At 51.0% G+C, this 22,151-nt stretch overlaps 1 protein-coding gene across 2 annotated transcripts in view; it reads left to right on the top strand.

Annotated features, from left to right (window-relative positions):
- Nucleotides 1–22,151, top strand: part of SNUPN (snurportin 1) — a 124,211-nt gene that overhangs the window by 89,599 nt on the left and 12,461 nt on the right. For both annotated transcript variants that reach the window (XM_069222173.1, XM_069222174.1), the window contains exon 8: nucleotides 4,852–4,932. In XM_069222173.1, the coding sequence (XP_069078274.1) occupies nucleotides 4,852–4,932 (81 nt within the window). The remainder of the gene's footprint in view (nucleotides 1–4,851; nucleotides 4,933–22,151) is intronic.

Genomic DNA, 22,151 nt, shown 5'->3' with positions numbered 1-22,151 from the left:
TTGGGAGACTGTAAGTTCTTGCCTCTCCTTGCAGGACAGAACCCTGGGCACCACGACTCTTGCAGCGACCAAGGCTTGTTTGCTCCTGCTCCAACGGATCTTCAGGCTTCATGTAGCCGCTGCCCCCATCACTTTTTCCTGCCAAGCACAGTCTCCTCTTTGCTGCTCCAACAACGTGGGACTCCTCTACAGGTGTGCTGAGTAGGCCTCATTGCAACTTGCTGTTCCTGCTGCCAGTGGGTTGCCTGCGGGCTGCATCCTCTTCTGGTGACTCTCCTGACTGCTGAGGGTCACCCCGGACTCCTCTCCTCAGGTCGAGTCCCCTGAGCCTTGTTGGTCCTCTTCAGACTTACAACACTTCTTTTTTTTTTTCTTCTGCATTTGCCAAGGCTTGTTGGTGCTCCTGCACCACTGACCCACTGCAACCCGAAAGCCTACTTGGGACACCATCTGCATCACTTAATGGACTCCTCTTCAGCTCCTCTGCTGCACAGCTGGTCTTCTTTGTCCCCCATCGACCTGGACATGCATCCACAGATGGGTGGGTAGTGGCTCCTGCCACCACCAGACACTCCATCACGAACTGGACTTGGTCCCCTTCCTTTGCAGGTCCTCTTCTGCCAGGATCCATGTTTGGGTCCTTCCAGTCTGGTCTGAGTCTTGCACAATCCTTTTCCAAAGTCCTCCTGTTGGGTTTGGGGGAAAACCAGGTACTTACCTCTGCTCTCCTGGATGCCGGGGGTCATTCTGGTAGTCCTCTCTTGGGGTTCATAGTTCCTCAAGCTCCCCTCTAACGACTCAATATCCTTGGGTGGAGGGGGGACTGTATCTCGCATTCCACTTATTTAGTATATGATTTGCCGCCCCCTATACCCCCCGCCCAGGGGGCGGGACTGTTTCCTAATACTTTTGCCTAGGATTGTTTTTATGATCATTACCGATTTGCTATTGTGTATATAACTAGTGTGTTTACTTACCTCCAGGTGGGGGGGGGGGGACTGCTTCTCAGTATTCTAGTATTTGTGTTACTGTAATAAAGCACCTTTATTTTTGTAACACTGTGTGGTTCTTTCAGTGTGATAGTGCTGTGTGACTATAGTGGTATTGCATAAGCTTTGGATGTCTCCTAGATAAGTCTTGCCTGTTCATCCACAGCTACCTCTAAAGAGCCCTGGCTTCCTAGATGCTGCCTACACCTCACTAATAGGGGATCCCTGGACCTGGTATAAGGTGATAACACAATAGGTGTCCACCACACACCAGGCCAGCTTCCTACAACTGCCATCACTGCCACCGGTGCCTTGCCATCCCCGCCGACCGAGATGGCCTTGGAACAACTCACGTGCATCCTGTTCAACGCCATATCCCTCTGCAAACACGCAGCTGAATTCTGGGATACCATCTCTGCCCTTTCCCCTGACGTAACCTTCATCACAGAGACCTGGCTCACTCCCATCTCAACCCCAGACATCGCTACAGCTCCCAGCTACAAAATGAAATACTGTGCAGCACTAACAGGCACGGAGGCGGTATTGCCATCAAAAACAAGGAATCAATCACCTGCACCATCATCATTGACAAAACCACACCCATCATGGAATACATGAACTTCCAGCTCCACGCTGACGACAACACCACCATCAAAGGCACTCTCGCATACAGACCTCCAGGATCAAGAACCGGCCTCAGCGACACCATCACTGACTTCATCGTCCCGCTCGCCCCTTGTATCTGAACACTACATCTTCCTGGGAGACTTCAACTGCCTCCTGGACGGCCCCACAGATTCCAACTTAACCGACCTACTGAAAAGACTAGGCAACATTGGCTTCAAGCAGTTGGTCAACAGCCCACGCACAAAGCAGGACACATGCTGCACCCCATCCTCACATCCAGCAACAGAATTGGCTACAGCCACAGTGTGGAACTCACCTGGTAGGACCACTACGTCGTACACTTCACCCTCTCCAAATCTCCCCCCCCCTTACTGTCCCTATCCGCCACAGGACACCCTCTCGTGGCTGGGCCAAGGTCAATCAGCAGTGATGGACCAATGCCCTCAGCACTTCACAGCCCAACGTCACCACCAACTTGGATCAGGCAGTACAGAACTTTAACGACTGGATCATCAGCCCTGACGACCTGGTCGCCCCGACCAGAAAAGCCAAGACCCACAGAACTACCAAAAAAGCCATCTGGTATACCCTGGAACTCAGCAAATCAAAACGCAGGTGCAAATAACTGGAGAGAAGATGGCGCACCAACAACAGCCACGCTGACTGAGCCACCTTCAAAACAGCCTTCAATGACTACCACCGAGAGATCAAAGCTGCAAAAAAAAAAAAAGAGGCCCTGACCCGCTGGATCGAGAACCGCGCCAGTCAAACCACGGAACTCTTCACCATCGTCTAAGAGTTTGCCTGTCCATCAGCCATCGAAAACTCCATCCCCGCCTTACAAGAACTCTGCAATGCCCTCGCCGACCACTTCGACAACAAGATAGAAACTATATACAGTAACTTCGATCCCCAACCCTCTGACCTCCTCAGCATCCCATCAACCTCAACCACGATCACCCGCTCACCGCATGAGGACAACTCAGCACACCAAACACAATCATACTCATGAGCTCCGTCCACTTGGGAGCACCCACCGACCCCTGCCCACACAGGATCTTCAAACTTGGAAGAAATTAGATCAGCCGCCAGCTCACCACATCCTCAACGCCTCATTACCAATGACCATTTTTCCAGATGACTGGAAACATGCAGAGATCAGACCATTCCTCAAGAAGCCCTCTGCAGAGCCCAGTAAGTTCCAGAATCACCACCCGAACTCTCTCCTCCCGTTCCCCGCCAAAGTCCTGGAGAAGGCTATCAACCTCTAACTCACCAAACACATGGAGCGAAACAACCTTCTAGACCCCTCTCAAACAGGCTTCAGAGCCAGTCACAGCATCGAGACCGCTCTGCTCGCGGCAACAGACGACATCTGCGCCTTGCCCAACTGAGAAGTTGCTCGACCTCTCCGCCTCCTTCGACACCATCTCCCACCACACACTGATCAATCGACTAAGATGGATTGGGATCACAGCCGATGCGCTCAGATGGATGGCATCCTTATTTCACAGGACACACCCAAAGAGTGCACCCCTCCCCCCTTCATCTCAGAGGTCAAGCAGACCATCTGGGACGTCCTCCAAGGCACCCTCCCTATGCCCAACACTCTTCAACATCTGCCTGACACCACTTGCAGACATTGTGAGATCACACATCAACATCATCTCCTACGTTGGTGACACGCAGCTTATCCTCTCGTTCTCAACAGACCCCCATCAAGACAAAGACCAACTTCCACAACTGTATGAAGAACGTATCCGCCTGGATGAAGGACAACTGTCTGAAGCTCTGCATGGACAAAACAGAGGTTCTAATCTTCTGCAGACACTCAACCCTCTGCAACGGCTCCTGGTGGCCAGCAGAGCTTGGACCCACCCCAACACCGGAAGATCATGCCCGCAACCTTGGCATCATTCTCAACAGAAAACTCTCAATGAAGCACCACATCAACGCCGTTTCTGCAGCCTGCTTCCACACTCTCTGCATGCTCAACAAGATCTTTAAATTTGCTCCCCATCGGCACAAGAAGACAGTGACACAGGCCCTTATAACCAGCCGACTGGACTACAGCAACGCACTCTACGCAGGCACCACCACCACCAGAGTCATGCAAAGACTCCATAGAATACAGAACACAGCTGACAGACTGATCCTCAACCTTCCCAAGAGAACCCAAATCACCCAGCACCTGAAAGACCTCCATTGGCTTCCAATCCAGAATAGATACCACTTCAAGCTCCTTACCCATGCCTACAAAGCCCTCTATAACCAAGAGCCCCCCTACCTGAAACACCACCTTCACCTCCACCAACCGACCAGGGGCCTCTGCTCGTCACACATTGCCCTCAAAATGATACCACGCATATGCTGCAACTGTGCCAGCGGATACTCTGTCTTTCACCTCGCCGGCAAAGCCTGGAATGCCCTCCACCTCCGCACTTCACCCTACCCTCGCTGACTCACTTCAGAAAGGGACTGAAAGCCTGACTTTTCAAATAAACACCTGCAGCAAGCGCCTGGATACCCACTCGGGCGACAAGCCGTGCTATACAAATAACACCTGATTGATTCATTCATTGATTGATTGAACATAATTTTTCCAGTTCCCTATACATCATTGATAAATAACTGCTGGATGCATCATAATTCTGTAAATGGAACACGTCTGGACAAAATTGCCCCTGTCCACCATATTTAGTGATTTATGGACAGTGCCCTTTCAATACAGAGGGAGATCTGGGTAGCTGATGCAGTTCATGTGCTAAGAGCTGACCGAATATTCGTAGGGGTCGCCTGCCAGGTGGCCAAGAGAGACATTGGCACAGCTCTGGAGAAGACTGGTGGTGCCGTCAATCTTGAAGTGGCGATCCGGAGTGGACTGGTGCTCTCAACTAGAAAAGGCAATCTACGAAGCGTGGGGCTGTCCCTACAAATATGAGAAAAACTGGGGGAAATGGCGGGCTCACAGGGGGCTGCCATTGTGAACTATGTTATCATGTTCTGTTGGGGCGAGGGGGTGGAGGGATCGTCGACTGTGGGGCGGAATTGCCCTGCTTTATTCAATAGGGCTATCATTTACTCACTGGCATGTCTTTGTCTCCCTTTTTGTTCCGTTCTCATGCTTAAACAAAATAAAATTGGTTATTAAAAAAACTCCTATAAAAGTATATCTTTTACCTCCTTGTAGGATCTCAACATTGACCTCTTCCCTCTTTCTCTTTCCGTTTTGCAGTTTAAATTTGTGGGGCTGCAAAGTTTTGCATGTTCGTCAGAGAGCATCTGCGAAGTGTTGGCTACAGAGTTCACATTTAAGGTAATCGTCTTCCCACACATTTGTGTATCAATGCAAATTCTTTATTTGTCATTTTCACATTGGTTATACCCAGAGATTAAAAAAGCCACTTAAGTCTAAGCTTCCAGTAAACATCTGGTTGGATCAGTTACACAGCCTTCAGTTGGACACCATTTAATGTCGTCCTCCAGCACCCAGAAGGGGCTGTAATGTTGAAATTGAGACACAGCAATTTAGTTCTCTTTCCAGTTCTTCACATTTTTAAACTGAATTGAACCATTTACATTTCTTGTTCCACTTCCGATTCACAAAGGAGTCAAAACATTCAAAAGGCCCTTTTTTTTCCTTAATTTGTACACAATCGTAACTCGTTTTATCTGCTATATTCTAATTTTTAATGGCCTCTGAATTTCACCTTGAAACAATCTCTTCTTTGTCAGACCTTTCGGCTTATTTCCTTTCCAGAAATGTTAGTTGTTCAGGTTGTTTGTATCTCAGCATACAAGCCAAATATTTGTGCTGCAGTTGCTGAAACTGTTATTTCTTTTGGTGCCAACCCTTTTTTTTAAGGGTACTTAAATCGTATTCTCCAAATATTTATGTTTTTCCTTTACTTCGATGCTTTTCGGAATTTTTTTTTCTTTTTTTTCTAGCATTGCTGACGGTGTAAAAAATTGAAGTGGAGGGTGAGGGCCAAACGTCAAGATCCGTCCCACTTACAGATCTTTTATCACAGGAAAAGTCTGAATTGTTCCTCCATTATAAAACACACTCAACTTGGGAATATCCCAAGAATTATACCAAAGACACAGTTCACAGCAAAGGAAGTGTTCCTCTTCTTCCCAGTTCATTGATTTGTCACACCTGTTGCCAGTACTGACTGGTTTTAGCAAAGCAAAAACTAGCAAGGCTGGGTAGCTCTTTACTTAAAGAAATACTCACTGTACTTGGAAAGGTTGCTGTTATATACCCCTGACTAGTGCATTTTGTTAAAAAGGACGCATATCTCTCATCCACAATAGACAGCATCCTACTTCATAGGGGAACGCCTTCGCCAGCACCAAAAGGGGCTTGGCGGGCACATCCAGAGCTCTGTGTGAGCTATTCTTTGCTTGGATCCCAGAAGAGTCAGGGGTATAAGTTTAAAATTGTATTAATAGACGGATACATACTATGATTGTATTACACTTGGATCCTGTCTTATACAAGGTTAAAAACTGGAAAGGGTGGGATAAAAGGGATTTTAGGACACTTCCCTCATTTCTTTAAAAGGTCAACCTCATTTTTAACTCACACCCCTCGTGGTCCCTGTTGCTTCTTTCCTCCCACCCCCGTCATCCCTGTTGCTTCTTCCCTCCCACTCCAGTCATCCTATTTGCTTCTTCCCTCCTGCAGCCCCTGTTGCTTCTTGCCTACCACCCTCATGCCACCCCGTTGCTTCTTAGCCGCCCACCACCCCGCTGGCCATGTTGCTTCTTCCATCCTACCCTCCCTGTTGCTTCTTCCCTCCCCCCAACCTTGTTGCTTCTTCCTTCCCCCCGCCCTTGTTGCTTTTTCCTTCCCCCCGCCCTTGTTGCTTTTTCCTTCCCCCCGCCCTTGTTGCTTCTTCCTTCCCCCCGCCCTTGTTGCTTCTTCCTTCCCCCCGCCCTTGTTGCTTCTTCCTTCCCCCCGCCGCCCTTGTTGCTTCTTCCTTCCCCCCGCCGCCCTTGTTGCTTCTTCCTTCCCCCGCCCTTGTTGCTTCTTCCTTCCCCCGCCCTTGTTGCTTCTTCCTTCCCCCGCCCTTGTTGCTTCTTCCTTCCCCCCGCCCTTGTTGCTTCTTCCTTCCCCCCGCCCTTGTTGCTTCTTCCTTTCCCCCGCCCTTGTTGCTTCTTCCTTTCCCCCGCCCTTGTTGCTTCTTCCTTCCCCCCGCCCTTGTTGCTTCTTCCCTCCCACTGCCCTTGTTGCTTCTCCCCCCCACCGTCCCTGTTGCTTCTTCCCCCCACCGCCCTTGTTGCTTCTTCCCCCCCCCACCGCCCTTGTTGCTTCTTCCCCCCCACCGCCCTTGTTGCTTCTTCCCCCTCACCGCCCTTGTTGCTTCTTCCCCCTCACCGCCCCTGTTGCTTCTTCCCCCTCACCGCCCCTGTTGCTTCTTCCCCCTCACCGCCCCTGTTGCTTCTTCCCCCTCACCGCCCCTGTTGCTTCTTCCCTCCCACCGTCCTCGTTGCTTCTTCCGTCCCTGCCCTCCCACCGTCCGTTGCTTCTTCCCTCCCGCTCACCCAGTTGTGTCTTCCCTCCTTGCCGCCCCTGTTGTTTCTCCCCTCCTGCCGCCCCTGTTTCTCCCCTCCTGCCACCCCTGTTTCTCCCCTCCTGCCACCCCTGTTTCTCCCCTCCTGCCACCCCTGTTTCTCCCCTCCTGCCGCCCGTTTCTCCCCTCCTGCCGCCCCTGTTTCTCCCCTCCTGCCGCCCCTGTTTCTCCCCTCCTGCCGCCCCTGTTGTTTCTCCCCTCCTGCCGCCCCTGTTGTTTCTCCCCACCTGCCGCCCCTGTTGTTTCTCCCCTCCTGCCGCCCCTGTTGCTTCTTCCCTCCCCCTGTTGTTTCTCCCCTCCCACCGCCTCTGTTGCTTCTTTCCTCCCGCCCTCCCACCGCCTCTGTTGCTTCTTTCCTCCCGCCCTCCCACCGCCTCTGTTGCTTCTTCCCTCCCGCCCTCCCACCGCCTCTGTTGCTTCTTCCCTCCCGCCCTCCCACCGCCTCTGTTGCTTCTTCCCTCCCGCCCTCCTACCTTCCCTCCCGCCGTCCCACCGCCTCTGTTGCTTCTTCCCTCCCGCCCTCCCACCGCCTCTGTTGCTTCTTCCCTCCCACCCTCCCACTGCCTCTGTTGCTTCTTCCCTCCCACCGCCTCTGTTGCTTCTTCCCTCCCGCCCTCCCACCGCCTATGTTGCTTCTTCCCTCCCGCCCTCCCACCGCCTATGTTGCTTCTTCCCTCCCGCCCTCCCACCACCTATGTTGCTTCTTCCCTCCCGCCCTCCCACCGCCTATGTTGCTTCTTCCCTCCCACCGCCTCTGTTGCTTCTTCCCTCCCTCCCTCCCACCGCCTCTGTTGCTTCTTCCCTCCCTCCCTCCCACCGCCTCTGTTGCTTCTTCCCTCCCTCCCTCCGCCTCTGTTGCTTCTTCCCTCCCGCCCTCCCACTGCCTCTGTTGCTTCTTCCCTCCCTCCCTCCGCCTCTGTTGCTTCTTCCCTCCCGCCCTCCCACCGCCTCTGTTGCTTCTTCCCTCCTGCCCTCCCACTGCCTCTGTTGCTTCTTCCCTCCTGCCCTCCCACCGCCTCTTTTGCTTCTTCCCTCCCGCCCGCCCACCGCCTCTGTTGCTTCTTCCCTAACGCCCTCCCACCACCTCTGCTTTTTCCCTCCCACTGCCCCTGTTGCTTCTTCTCTCCCACCGCCCCTGTTGCTTCTTCCCTCCCACCGCCCCTGTTGCTTCTTCCCTCCCACCCTCCCGCCGCCCCTGTTGTTTCTCCCCTCCTGCCGCCCCTGTTGTTTCTCCCCTCCTGCCGCCCCTGTTGTTTCTCCCCTCCTGCCGCCCCTGTTGTTTCTCCCCTCCTGCCGCCCCTGTTGTTTCTCCCCTCCTGCCGCCCCTGTTGTTTCTCCCCTCCTGCTGCCCCTGTTGTTTCTCCCCTCCTGCCGCCCCTGTTGTTTCTCCCCTTCTGTCGCCCCTGTTGTTTCTCCCCTCCTGCCGCCCCTGTTGTTTCTCCCCTCCTGCCGCCCGTTGTTTCTCCCCTCCTGCCGCCCCTGTTGTTTCTCCCCTCCTGCCGCCCCTGTTGTTTCTCCCCTCCTGCCGCCCCTGTTGTTTCTCCCCTCCTGCCGCCCCTGTTGTTTCTCCCCTCCTGCCGCCCCTGTTGTTTCTCCCCTCCTGCCGCCCCTGTTGTTTCTCCCCTCCTGCCGCCCCTGTTGTTTCTCCCCTCCTGCCGCCCCTGTTGTTTCTCCCCTCCCCACCACCCCGTTGTTTCTTCCCTCCCCACCACCCCGTTGTTTCTTCCCTCCCCACCACCCCTGTTGTTTCTTCCCTCCCCACCACCCCTGTTGTTTCTTCCCTCCCCACCACCCCTGTTGTTTCTTCCCTCCCCACCACCCCTGTTGTTTCTTCCCTCCCCACCACTCCTGTTGTTTCTTCCCTCCCCACCACCCCTGTTGTTTCTTCCTTCTCCACCACCCCTGTTTCTTCTTCCCTCCCCACCACCCCTGTTGTTTCTTCCCTCCCCACCACCCCTGTTGTTTCTTCCCTCCCCACCACCCCTGTTGTTTCTTCCCTCCCCACCACCCCTGTTGTTTCTTCCCTCCCCACCACCCCTGTTTCTTCTTCCCTCCCCACCACCCCTGTTTCTTCTTCCCTCCCCACCACCCCTGTTTCTTCTTCCCTCCCCACCACCCCTGTTTCTTCTTCCCTCCCCACCACATCTGTTTCTTCTTCCCTCCCCTCCACCCCTGTTTCTTCTTCCCTTCCCACCACCCCTGTTTCTTCTTTCCTCCCCACCACATCTGTTTCTTCTTCCCTCCCCACCACCCCTGTTGTTTCTTCCTTCTCCACCACCCCTGTTTCTTCTTCCCTCCCCACCACCCCTGTTGTTTCTTCCCTCCCCACCACCCCTGTTGTTTCTTCCCTCCCCACCACCCCTGTTGTTTCTTCCCTCCCCACCACCCCTGTTGTTTCTTCCCTCCCCACCACCCCTGTTTCTTCTTCCCTCCCCACCACCCCTGTTTCTTCTTCCCTCCCCACCACCCCTGTTTCTTCTTCCCTCCCCACCACCCCTGTTTCTTCTTCCCTCCCCACCACATCTGTTTCTTCTTCCCTCCCCTCCACCCCTGTTTCTTCTTCCCTTCCCACCACCCCTGTTTCTTCTTTCCTCCCCACCACATCTGTTTCTTCTTCCCTCCCCTCCACCCCTGTTTCTTCTTCCCTTCCCAGCACCCCTGTTTCTTCTTTCCTCCCACTGCCCCGTTTCTCCCCTCCAGCCGCCCCTGTTGCTTCTTCGCTCCAGTCGCCCCTGTTGCTTCTTCCCTCACACCGCCCCTGTTGCTTCTTCCCTCTCACTCGCTCCTGTTGCTTCTTCCCTCTCACTGCTCCTGTTGCTTCTTCTCTCACTGCTCCTGTTGCTTCTTCTCTCTCACTGCTCCTGTTGCTTCTTCCCTCTCATCACTCCTGTTGCTTCTTCCCTCTCACAGCTCCTGTTGCTTCTTCCCTCCCACCATCCCTGTTGCTTCTTCCCTCCCACCGCTCCTGTTGCTTCTTCCCTCCCACCATCCCTGTTGCTTCTTCCCTCCCACCGCTCCTGTTGCTTCTTCCCTCCTACCACCCCTGTTGCTTCTTCCCTCTCACCCGCTTGCTGCCCACCATTTGCTTCTTCCTTCTCACCCACCGCCATCCAAATTACTCCTTCTCTCCTGCGCACCTGTTTCTTCTTCCCATCCACACCCCGTCACCTGTTGCTTCTCCACTACTACCCTCCCGTCACCCCTGTTGCTTCTCCCCTCCCACCCTCCTGCCGCCCATGTTGCTTCTTACCTCCCGCCCTCCCACTGCCCCTTTTGCTTCTTACCTCCCGCCCGTTGTCCCTGTTGCTTCTTCAGTTCCACCTCATCATTCCTGTTACTCTTCCCTCTCATCCCCGTCGTCCCTGTTGCTTCTCCTCTCCCACTCCGGTCGTCCTTTTTGCTTCTTCCTTCCCGCCGCCCATGTTGCTTCTTCCCTCCCACCGCCCCTGTTGCTTCTTCCCTCCCACCCTCCCGCCACCCCTGTTGTTTCTCCCCTCCTGCCACCCCTGTTGTTTCTCCCCTCCTGCCGCCCCTGATGTTTCTCCCCTCTTGCCTCCCCTGTTGTTTCTCCCCTCCTGCCGCCCCTGTTGTTTCTCCCCTCCTGCCGCCCCTGTTGTTTCTCCCCTCCTGCCGCCCCTGTTGTTTCTTCCCTCCCCACCACCCCTGTTGTTTCTTCCCTCCCCACCACCCCTGTTGTTTCTTCCCTCCCCACCACCCCTGTTGTTTCTTCCCTCCCCACCACCCCTGTTGTTTCTTCCCTCCCCACCACCCCTGTTGTTTCTTCCCTCCCCACCACCCCTGTTGTTTCTTCCCTCCCCACCACCCCTGTTGTTTCTTCCCTCCCCACCACCCCTGTTGTTTCTTCCCTCCCCACCACCCCTGTTTCTTCTTCCCTCCCCACCACCCCTGTTTCTTCTTCCCTCCCCACCACCCCTGTTTCTTCTTCCCTTCCCACCACCCCTGTTTCTTCTTTCCTCCCACTGCCCCGTTTCTCCCCTCCTGCCGCCCCTGTTGCTTCTTCCCTCACACTGCCCCTGTTGCTTCTTCCCTCTCACTCGCTCCTGTTGCTTCTTCCCTCTCACTGCTCCTGTTGCTTCTTCTCTCTCACTGCTCCTGTTGCTTCTTCCCTCTCATCACTCCTGTTGCTTCTTCCCTCTCACCGCTCCTGTTGCTTCTTCCCTCCCACCGTCCCCGTTGCTTCTACCCTCCCACCCTCTTGTTGCCCCTGTTGTTTCTCCCCTCCCGCCACCCCTGTTGCTTCTTCCCTCCCGCCACCCCTGTTGCTTCTTCCCTCCCGCCGCCCCTGTTGCTTCTTCCTTCCCGCCGCCCCTGTTGCTTCTTCCTTCCCGCCGCCCCTGTTGCTTCTTCCCTCCCGCCGCCCCTGTTGCTTCTTCCCTCCCGCCGCCCCTGTTGCTTCTTCCCTCCCGCCGCCCCTGTTGCTTCTTCCCTCCCGCCGCCCCTGTTGCTTCTTACCTCCCGCCACCCCTGTTGCTTCTTCCCTCCTGCCGCCCATGTTGCTTCTTTCCTCCTGCCGCCCCTATTGCTTTATCCCTCCCGCCGCTCCTATTGCTTTTTCCCTCCCACCCTCCTGCCACCCCTGTTACTTCTTCCCTCCCGCCGCCCTTGTTGCTTCTACCCTTTAATGCCCCTGTTGCTTTTCCCCTCCCATCCCGTCGACCCTGTTGCTTCTTTCCTCCCATCCCTTTGACCCTGTTACTTCTTCCCTCCCACCACCTGTCGTCCCTGTTGCTTCTTGCCTCCCACGCCGGTCGTCCCTGTTACTTCTTCTCTCCCACGCCGGTTGTCCCTGTTGCTTCTACCCTCCCACCCGCTTTCGTCCCTCTTACTTCTTCCTTCCCACCCCCGTTGTCCCTGTTGCTTCTTCCGTTCCACCCCATCATTCCTCTTGCTTCTTCCTCTCACCTCCTGTTGCTTTTCCTTCCCACCCCATCTCCCTGTTGCTATTTCCCTCCTACCCCGTTGCTTCTTCCCTCCAACCCTCCACCACCCAGGTGGTGAAAACCATTCCTTTCTTCTTCACATTCTGAGGCACATCCTCATCAGAATCTAACCAGGGTCCATCCCCTGGAGAAGGAACATCCATCACAAACGTCAACAAACACTCATTTCCCAATCTTTTTTCAGAAGAGACTGGGGGAGAGCAATAGGAGATGAACCATGCAGACACTACATCGGTTCTACAAAAGTTGAGTCCAGCTCCCAACATATCCAACCCTTCTTTATCACATGACCAAATACCTTTACTGAATTGAGGCCTATCCTTTGTCTCTTCAAGACCTAATGATTTTGTCAAACTCAAAATTGAGACTGTTGAATTTTTTCATCAAATCAGACTGCAAGCCTTTTTCAAGAACAAGGGATATAACATGAATTAAACTGGGCAGGTTAAATCCACATTCAAACCACTGAATTTGCACATACCAAATGCCTTACATTTGAAAAAAGTGTACACTCTGGCATCAGTAACATGGAAAAGAGATTGTATGAAGTTGGCTCTGTATGTACTATTTCAAAGTAAAAAATAGTGTGCACAGAGTCCAAGGGTTCACCTTAGAGGTAACATAGTGGCAAAATTAGATAATTCTAATGCTCTGTTTTGTGGTAGTGTGGTCGAGCAGTAGGCTTATCAGAGGATAGTGTTAAGCATTTGTTGTACACACACAGGCAATAAATGAGGAACACACACTCAAAGACTTTACTCCAGGCCAATAGTTTTTATATAGAAAAATATATTTTCTTAATTTATTTTAGATTTGAAGTAAATACATAAAATGCAAGGTACTCCACACAGGTAAGTTAGGAACTTTGAATTAGAGCAATAACATATACAGTTTCTGTTAAAATGGCAATAAGCTATTTTAAAAGTAGACACAGTGCAAAAATCAACAGTTCCTGGAGGAGGTAAGTATTGGTTAGATTGTGAGGTAAGTAAGACACTTAAAAGTCTCAGTTCCTGGGCATAGGCAGCCCACCGTTGGGGGTTCAAAGCAACCCCAAAGTTAGCACACCAGCAGCTCAGGGCCGGTCAGGTGCAGAGGTCAAAGAGGTGCCCAAAACACATAGGCGCCTATGGAGAACAAGGGTAAGTACCCGGGTCCTCGGGGCAGGCCAGGGGGGTTTTGTAGAGCACTGTGAGAGGGGGGGGCACAAGTAGGCACACAAAACACACCCTCAGCGGCACAGGGGAGGCCGGGTGGAGTGTGCAAAGCAGGCGTCGGGTTTTGTATTGGTTTCAATCGAGGGTCCCGGGGGTCACTCTAGCGGTGCAGGCGGGGCACAGGGGGGCTTCTTGGGCCAGCCACCACCTGGGCTAGGCAGAGGGTCGCCTGGGGGGGCGGGGGGGGATGGGTCACTCCTGCACTGAATTTTGGTTCCTTCTGGTCCTGGGGGCTGCGGGTGCAGTGCTTGGTCCAGGTGCCGGGTCCCTTGTTACAGGCAGTCGCGGTCCGGGGGAGCCTCGGGATTCTCTCTGCAGGTGTTGCTGTGGGTGTCCGGGGGATCGTCTCGGGCAACTCACGGGGTCGCAGTCGCCGGGGAGTCCTCCCTGTGGTGTTTGATCTCTGGATCTCGAGCCAGGGGCGTCTGGTGCAGAGTGTAAAGATCTCACGCTTCTGATGGGAAGAGTGATGTCTTAGAAAGTTGCAATATTGTTGCTGTTTGTTAAACAGAGCCGCTGCTCTCTGGAGTTTCTGGGTCCTTAGGTTCAGGGCAGTCCTCTGAGGCTTCAGAGGTCGCTGGTCCCTGTTGGATGCGTAGCTGTTGCAGTTTTTTGAGTCAAGAGAAAGGCCGGTAGTGCTGGGGCCAAAGCAGTTGTCGTCTCTGCAGGGCTTTCAGGCCAGCAGTCCTTCTTGGTTCAGGTTGCAGAAATCTGATTTTCTGGGTTCAGGGTTGCCCCTAAATACTCAATTTAGGGGCAACCCTAATGGCTACTGTCCTTGAGGGTGGCTACACCCTCTTTGTGCCTCCTCCCTGAGGGGAGGGGGGCACATCCCTATTCCTATTTGGGGAATCCTCCAAAATCAAGATGGAGGATTTCTAAAGGCAGGGGTCACCTCTGCTCAGGACACCTTAGGGCAGTAGTTCCCAAACTTTTTCAACCCATGGCTTCCCTGACCTATCGGCGAATGGCCGTGGCTCCCCATTATGTTACTTTTTTGGGCTGGATGAGGATGTAAGCCCGGCCTCTGGAGCACTTCCATGTTTCTTCTTGAAAATAATTGAGATGACGCGGATGAAGGTATTACATCAGAGATGTAATCCTACCTTATACAAGGCTAGCAAACCCACTGTTTAAAACTTAAATAATGCTTTTGTTATTTTGAACTGTGTCCTAACACAGATTACACATTCATCAAATGTGTGCATAGACTCATCTGAGAGTTAAAAACAGTTACTCTCAGTGGGTTTGCTAGCCCTGCCACAGATCAGCTCACGGGCAGCTCTTCCACTCTAGTCTGACTTCACCACACCATAAAGATTTGATTTCCCTCTGTATCTGCCCTCTTGAAGTGCATGATCATGAGTGAATGTTGGAAGAAAAATGCAAGAAACATGATCACTTGTGATAGGGCACCTCATTTGATACCTTGTGGTTCCTCCTGAGATTCAACATGCTCTATGTGCTATGCCATGGTGCATAACAGCTGTGTTGGCTGGCATGCTGGACATTCAATGGGGAATGCATTGCAACATATATATGAAAGCTTATTGGCTCTCTTATATATCGATGAAGACATAGAGACTGATCCTGGCATGGTAATAATGGTGTTCGGGCAGTAGATCTTAGAGACCAAATTCCATGTGAAGCTGTGCAAATTTGAATATGGGTAGTTCAGCCAATCAGAGGAACCTGATGGCTGTTACACAACAGCTGTTGGCGAGGGGGGTGATGGCTTCCATAGGCCACTCACAGAGACAGATTTGAACACTGGAGGGAGGAAGGGTTAAAGTTTCTTTCTTCTCAAGTGCACTTTTAACATGTTTTGGACACCCTGGAAATAAACCCACTTGAAGAATTGTGACAGAATTGTACGTTCTCCTTGTCCTGAAGGCAGGGTGGGGTGATTCATTACTCTTGATAGATGTGGGTATGGCAAATGCCTCTCTGAAGAGAAAACAAATCTTTTTTTGGTGTGAATCAGTGGACTGAGCTTTCTTTATTCCCTGTACTGTCCTCCTCGTCCTTCCTGACTCAAAGAAGTTATTGATCTGTTATATCCTCACTGCTATGACTTTAAGTCTATTTATGAAATCGTTAACTAAGCTGCGGTGTTCAGAAATTATAATTTTTAAAAAACGACATCCCAAAAAATCAGGGCATTCAGATTTCTTTTTTTTTTAAAAAGGTCAGCACCCCTGAAACTCGTGAAAACTTAAATATAACTCAAACTTCGTTTATGGAAAAATATAGAGGCTCGATTGTTATTTGGAAAGTGACCACTAGCTGGCAGTGCAAACCAAGAATTTTATGACAAAATACCTGTAGACTCTCAGCTGGAAACGCAATTTATTATAAAATGCAGAAGTATTTACTGGACCAGGAACTTGTGGTTTGTAAGCTCTGTGCTTGATGCGTGGCGCCCCTGGCTAGTTTTGATGGCGCACAGGGGTACTGCGGTGCACAGATTGGGAACCACTGCCTTAGGGGCTGTCCTGACTGGTGGGTCAGTCCTCCTTGTTTTTCTCATTATCTCCCCTGGACTTGCCGCCAAAAGTGGGGGCTGTGTCCAGGGGGCGGGCATCTCCACTAGCTGGAGTGCCCTGGGGCATTGTAACACGAAGCCTAAGCCTTTGAGGCTCACTGCTAGGTGTTACAGTTCCTGCTTGGGGGAGGTGTGAAGCACCTCCACCCAGAGCAGGCTTTGTTTCTGGCCTCAGAGGACATAAAGGCCCTCACCCCAGGGGGTCAGAAACTTGTCTCTCAGCAGCAGGCTGGCACAGACCAGTCAGTCCTGCACTGAAGGATTGGGTAAAACACAGGGGGCATCTCTAAGATGCCCTGTGTGTGCATTTTTTAATAAATCCAACACTGGCATCTGTGTGGGTTTATTATTCTGAGAAGTTTGATACTAAACTTCCCAGTTGTTAGTGTACCCATTATGGAGCTGTGAAGTTCGTTTTGACAGACCCCCAGACCATATACTTAATATGGTCACACTGTACTTACAATGTCTAAGAATAGACTTAGACACTGTAGGGGCATATTGCTCATGCAGCTCTGCCCTCACCTGTGATATAGTGCACCCTGCCTTAGGGCTGTAAGGCCTGCTAGAGGGGTGACTTACCTATGCCACAGGCAGTATTTTGTGGGCATGGTATCCTGAAGGGGATGCCATGTCGACTTTGCCTTTTTCTCCCCACCGACACACACAATCTACAATGACAGTGTGCATGTGTTAGGTGAGGGGTCCCTAAGGGTGGCACAACACATGCTGCAGCCCTTAGAGACCTTCTCTGGTCAGAGGCCCCTTGGTACCACTGGTACCTTTTACAAGGGACTTATCTGTGTGCCAGGGGTGTGCCAATTGTGGAAATAATGGTACATTTTTTGTGAAAGAACACTGATGCTGGGGCCTGTTAGCAGGGTCCCAGCACACTTCTCAGTCAAGTCAGCATCAATATCAGGCAAAAAGTGGGGGTAACTGCAGCAGGGAGCCATTTTCCTACAGAGATCTAAATATTTCAAACCAAATTTATCCCAGACACTTCTGAGAGCCCTCTCAGAACTAAAAGTTAAAACAAACATTGTATTATCCAGCTGATAATGGAGGTGTCATGGATAAGGATGATAACATAGGATAAGGCCCATGACAGCTTTCAGATACACCCCCCCCCCACACATAAAAAAAACTGAAGTAGGACCCAAGGAGACAGCTTATGGAAAATAACAACCAGTTAGAGCTTGGTAGTGTAACAGATGATTTGTACCTATGGATTTTTTTAACCAGCAAGCCCCCTAGAATACCTGCTCTTTACCTGCTTCCAAAGATGCACAAAGATCCCAATCAACGACTTGGACGGACAATCATGTCAGGCCGTGACTCCATCCTGGAACCATTGCCCGAATACATTTTATTTCTAACACCAAACCCTACTAAGACATTCATCCAGGACACCACTGACTAATATTAATCTGGTTGTAGGAATATTATTTAACCCCTTCGCTGCCAGGCCTTTTCCCCCTTAGGTGCCTGGCCTTTTTTTGGCTATTTGAGGCAGTTCGCGCTTAGGCCCTCATAACGTTTTGTCCACATAAGCTACCCACACCACTACTTTGTGTCCTTTTTTCCCAGCATCCTAGGGATTCTAGAGGTACTCTGGGTTTGTGGGTTTCCCTGAAGGAGACCAAGAAATTAACCAAAATACAGCGAAAATTTCATTTTTTTTAAAACAAATGGATAAAAGGGCTGCAGAAGAAGGCTTGTGGATTTTTCCCCTGAAAATGGCATCAATAAAAGATTTGCGGTGCTAAAATCACCATCTTCCCAGCTTTCAGGAACAGGCAGAGTTGAATTAGAAAACCCAATTTTTCAACATAATTTTGGCATTTTACTGGGACATACCCCATTTTTACTATTTTTTTGTGCTTTCAGCCTCCTTCCAGTTAGTGACAGAAATGGGTGTAAAACCAATGCTGGATCCTAGAATGCTAAACATTTCTGAAACGTAGACAAAATTATGAATACAGCAAGGGGTAATTTGTATAGATCCTACAAGGTTTCCCTCAGAAAATAACAGCTGAAATTAAAATAAATATTGAAATTGACATGAAATATACAGCCATTTTTCTCCATGCTTTACTCTCTAACTTTTTCCTGTGATGTCAGATTTTTAAAGCAATATACCGTTACGTCTCCTGGACTCTTCTGGTTGCGGGGATATGTAGGGCTTGTAGGTTCAACAAGAACCCTAGGTACCCAGAGCCAATAAATTAGCTGCACCTTGCAATGGGCTTTCATCCTATACCGGGTATACAGCAATTAATTTGCTGAAATAGTAAGAGTGAAAAATAGGTATCAAGAAAACCTTTGTATTTCCAACATGGGCACAAGATAAGATGTTGAGAAGCAGTGGTTATTTTCACATCTCTGAATTCCGGGGTGCCCATACTAGCATGTGAATTATAGGGCATTTCTCAAATAGACATCTTTTTTACACACTGCCTTACATTTGGAAGGAAAAAATGTAGAGAAAGACAAGGGGCAATAACACTTGCTTTGCTATTCTGTGTTTCCCCCAAGTCTCCTGATAAAAATGGTACCTCACTTGCGTGGGTAGGACTAATGCTCGCGACAGGAAGCTCAACATGGACACATCACATTTTCACATTGCAAAAAACACATCACATTTCAAAGTGCCAAACTGTGAATTTTGGACTCTGGCTCAGCCTGCACCTAGGGAAACCTACCAAACCTGTGCATTTTTTAAAATTAGACACATGGGGAATCCAGGATGGGGTGACTTGTGGGGCTCTCACCAGGTTCTGTTACCCAGGATTCTTTGCAAACCTCAAAATTTGGCCCAAAAAACAAGTTTTCCTCACATTTTGGTGACAGAAAGTTCTGTAATCTGTGAGGAGCCGCAAATTTTCTTCCACCCAGCATTCCCCCAAGTGTCCCGATAAAAAATGGTACCTCACTTGTGTGGGTAGGCATTGTGCCATCAAAAGGAAATGCCCCAAAATACTATCTGGACACATCAAAATTATCAAATACAAAACTTCCTCTTTTAGCTGGGGCAGGGGGGGGCGGCTCCTGCGTTTTTGGTCCTGGGCTCAGCATCCATACAGGGAAACCTACCAAACCCAGACATTTCTGAGAACTAGACACCCAAGGGTGTCCAGGGAGGTGTGACTTGTATGGATTTCCCAGTGTTTTCTTACCCAGAATCCTCAGCAAATCTCAAACTTAGCTAAAAAAAAAACATATTTCTGTGTGGGAATACCGCACCAATACAAATTTCCTACCACCCAAAGTTCCCCTCAGTCTCCTGGTAAAAATAGTAACTCACTTGTGTAGGTGGGCCAAGTGGCTGTGACAGGTAAGAGCTAAAAACATGTCGAAATTGAGGGGGAACCCAAGTGGGTCCAAAAGGGCAGTTTGAAAAAAACAGACATTTTAGGCTGATAAGTGGGGCAGAATATTTAGTGGTATAGATGAGACAGTGCTTTTTGGTAGGAATTATGCGGATTCCTGCAGATTCCGAAAGGTTCCATCACCAAAATGTGTAAAAAAAAAAAAATGTGTGCTTTCCACCAAAGTTGGAGGTTTTCAGGGCATTGTGGGTAGGATAATGGTTCGGGTGCATGTGAAGCACACCACCCTGGACTCACCCAGATGTTTAGTTTTCAAATGTGTCATGGTCCTGTGGATTTTTCCACATGGCAGCATCCCAAAGTCCAAAAAGGGCCGCCCTCACCATTCCAAGTGGGCCAATTTTGAGAGTTAGCCAAGCTCTCATGGCCCAAATGTAAAACCAAAACCCCAAATAATCAAAAGTCCCCTTGCTTGCCGTGGGGTAAGATGTTTTAGTTTGCGGGGGAAGAGCTGAAAGACTGTTACCCCTTCAGTCAGGGTGGGGGCATAACCATGCACATACTGGTTGTTGGTAGACACCACCACACTATTTGTTTTTTTAATTTATTTTTTTTATTCTCTGGCATCTAGTAGACTTTCTGACCCCCACCCTCCCCTGATTTCCCCCCGTCCCCCTCATCCCCATTACCCCCACCCCCCAGGGGTGTGGATCGTGGGTAAATACACAGTCTGCCCAGAACAACTTTGGTGGGCAGAACAACTTTGTCCCCATTTATTACCCCCATCGTCTTACTAAGAAGAAAAAAATCTTTCCTGGTCTCTGGTGGGCTTTCTGCCCCTCTTGAGGGCAGATGGGTCTTCTAAAAATAGTAATGTGCCCCCATGGGGAGCGACCCTTGCCCAAGGGGCTGCTCCCCCAAACAGAACACACACGGGCAGATCGGCTTAATAGAATAAATTCCTCCCCCCCCCCCCCAAGAGAGCGACCCTTGCGTGAAACTGACACAAAACAATACAAATCCCTGGTGTCTAGTGGTTTCCGCACCACCCCCTCTCTCGGCCATATCGGGCTAATAAAAATAGGCAGATCTGCCCCGAAGGGGGGCAGAAATGGCCTAAATACAAATTGCCCCCCAGGGGAGGGCCCCTTGCCCAAGGGGTCGCTCCCCATATATAAAAAAAAATTAAGTAAAAAAAAAAGATATATCTATATCTATCTATCTATCTATCTATCTATCTATCTATCTATCTATCTATCTATCTATCCCAGGTGTCTAGCGCTTCTCCCGGGGACCCCTATCTGGACGCAATGGTTACGTCCTGGGCACCCAAGCAGTGCTGCCCAGGGAATAACCGTTACGTCCAGGGCATCCGAGGGGTTAACAACAACAAACAAGGTGGGCGTGGCCCGGGAAGGTAAGCATCCTCCAGGAGCTCCGCGCCAGCTCTACTATAATCCAGTCATCATCCTAATATATCTACCCCCAAACAAGGGCAGTTTACACCATTTAACCCCGGGCTACACCCTCCTTGTGCCCCAATGTGAAAAACCTCCACCGATGGTGTGTACCATCGGTGGGTCCGGGTCTGCAGATTCTGTATGGGCAGCTGAGTGGCTGTGGCTGGGCATGCAGCAGCTGATGTCGAAGTTTAGACGGTTGTGGTCCCTTAGGCCTGTAGAGGGGAGCCACTGTTGAGAAGCTGTGCCGCGACCACCCTGGGGCCGACCTGTGAGCGCAACAAAATAAAGGCATTGTGGGCGTGGCCTCATTGATGGGCTACATTAGAGAAGAGGCCTGTCCTGAGGCCTGCTGGGCTGAGCGCATCTGCTGCGGGAGTGGGGCCTCCGCGGGGCTTTTTTGGGACCACAGCCACCTTTGAACGGGACTGCAGGTGACTGAACAGCTGACCCGGGCTGGTCCCTGGGGACCTCACGCTTACCATTTCCAGAAAAACAATCAGTGGTGAGTCTATGCATGAATGCTGCTGCTTGAGAGCTGTCTGGACTATAGATCACCAGGGCCTGATTAGATACGCCATACGATTCCTCCTCACCTGCTCTTTGCCTATTAGTGGGCATGGGGCTGGGATGTAAATGAAGTGACTTGATCTACTGCTTCTGATGTAGGGAGCCCCTGACCACTCTGGACAGGTAGTGAAGCTGTCCATTGTACGGGTGCCCCTGCACTAGTGATATTCTTACACCCCCAGTTTGATGCCTAGAGGGGTTGTATTACTCAGCCTAGAGGGTGGTGTTATTATCTGGCTGGAAGTGGAGGGAGAACTCTGGCATTGACCCTTTCTCCCGGATGCATGAACAGTGATGGGCTGTCTCAGTAAGGGAGCAGCTCCGGTGTGAAAGACGACTGCACCCCGGGCCCCCCCCCCCCCACACCACACCACACCACACCACACCAGGTTGGCAATTAAGGAGACTGGACTATTGCAGTTAGAATCATCGTAATAGCCAAGGACAAGCCGAATAAACTAATTCAAGCCAACAAAATAGATCAATATGCCCTTGCCCTGCTACCGGATGGTGCAGGGAGAGAGCCGTCTAAGCCACATCCACCTGGAGAGCCCTGCTGATGGAAATTAAGGGGGCACGTGAACTTGTGCTAGCGCAAATTTACACTGTGGCACTCAAGATGGGTCTACCACAAACAGATATCCGAAAAATCTCTGAGCGAGTTACGAGCCGTAGGGGCTGGTCACCGAACTGAAGCAGGAGGTAGCCATACTTAAAACAACGGTTTCCGAACTTAAGACGCTCACAACCTACCTAGATGATCCAATGGAGGACTTGGCCTCAATAAATTCACCCGACCTAACTTTCAGCAGCAGCTTCATTTGAAGGGGGACAAAGCTAGCAGAATAACTGCCGCACTGCTATGTAACGA

This window comes from Pleurodeles waltl, chromosome 3_1 (genome assembly GCF_031143425.1).
Source record: "Pleurodeles waltl isolate 20211129_DDA chromosome 3_1, aPleWal1.hap1.20221129, whole genome shotgun sequence".
Lineage (NCBI taxonomy): Eukaryota > Metazoa > Chordata > Amphibia > Caudata > Salamandridae > Pleurodeles > Pleurodeles waltl.
Note: the sequence above shows the minus strand (reverse complement) of the source record. Positions and strands in the feature narration are given on the sequence as shown.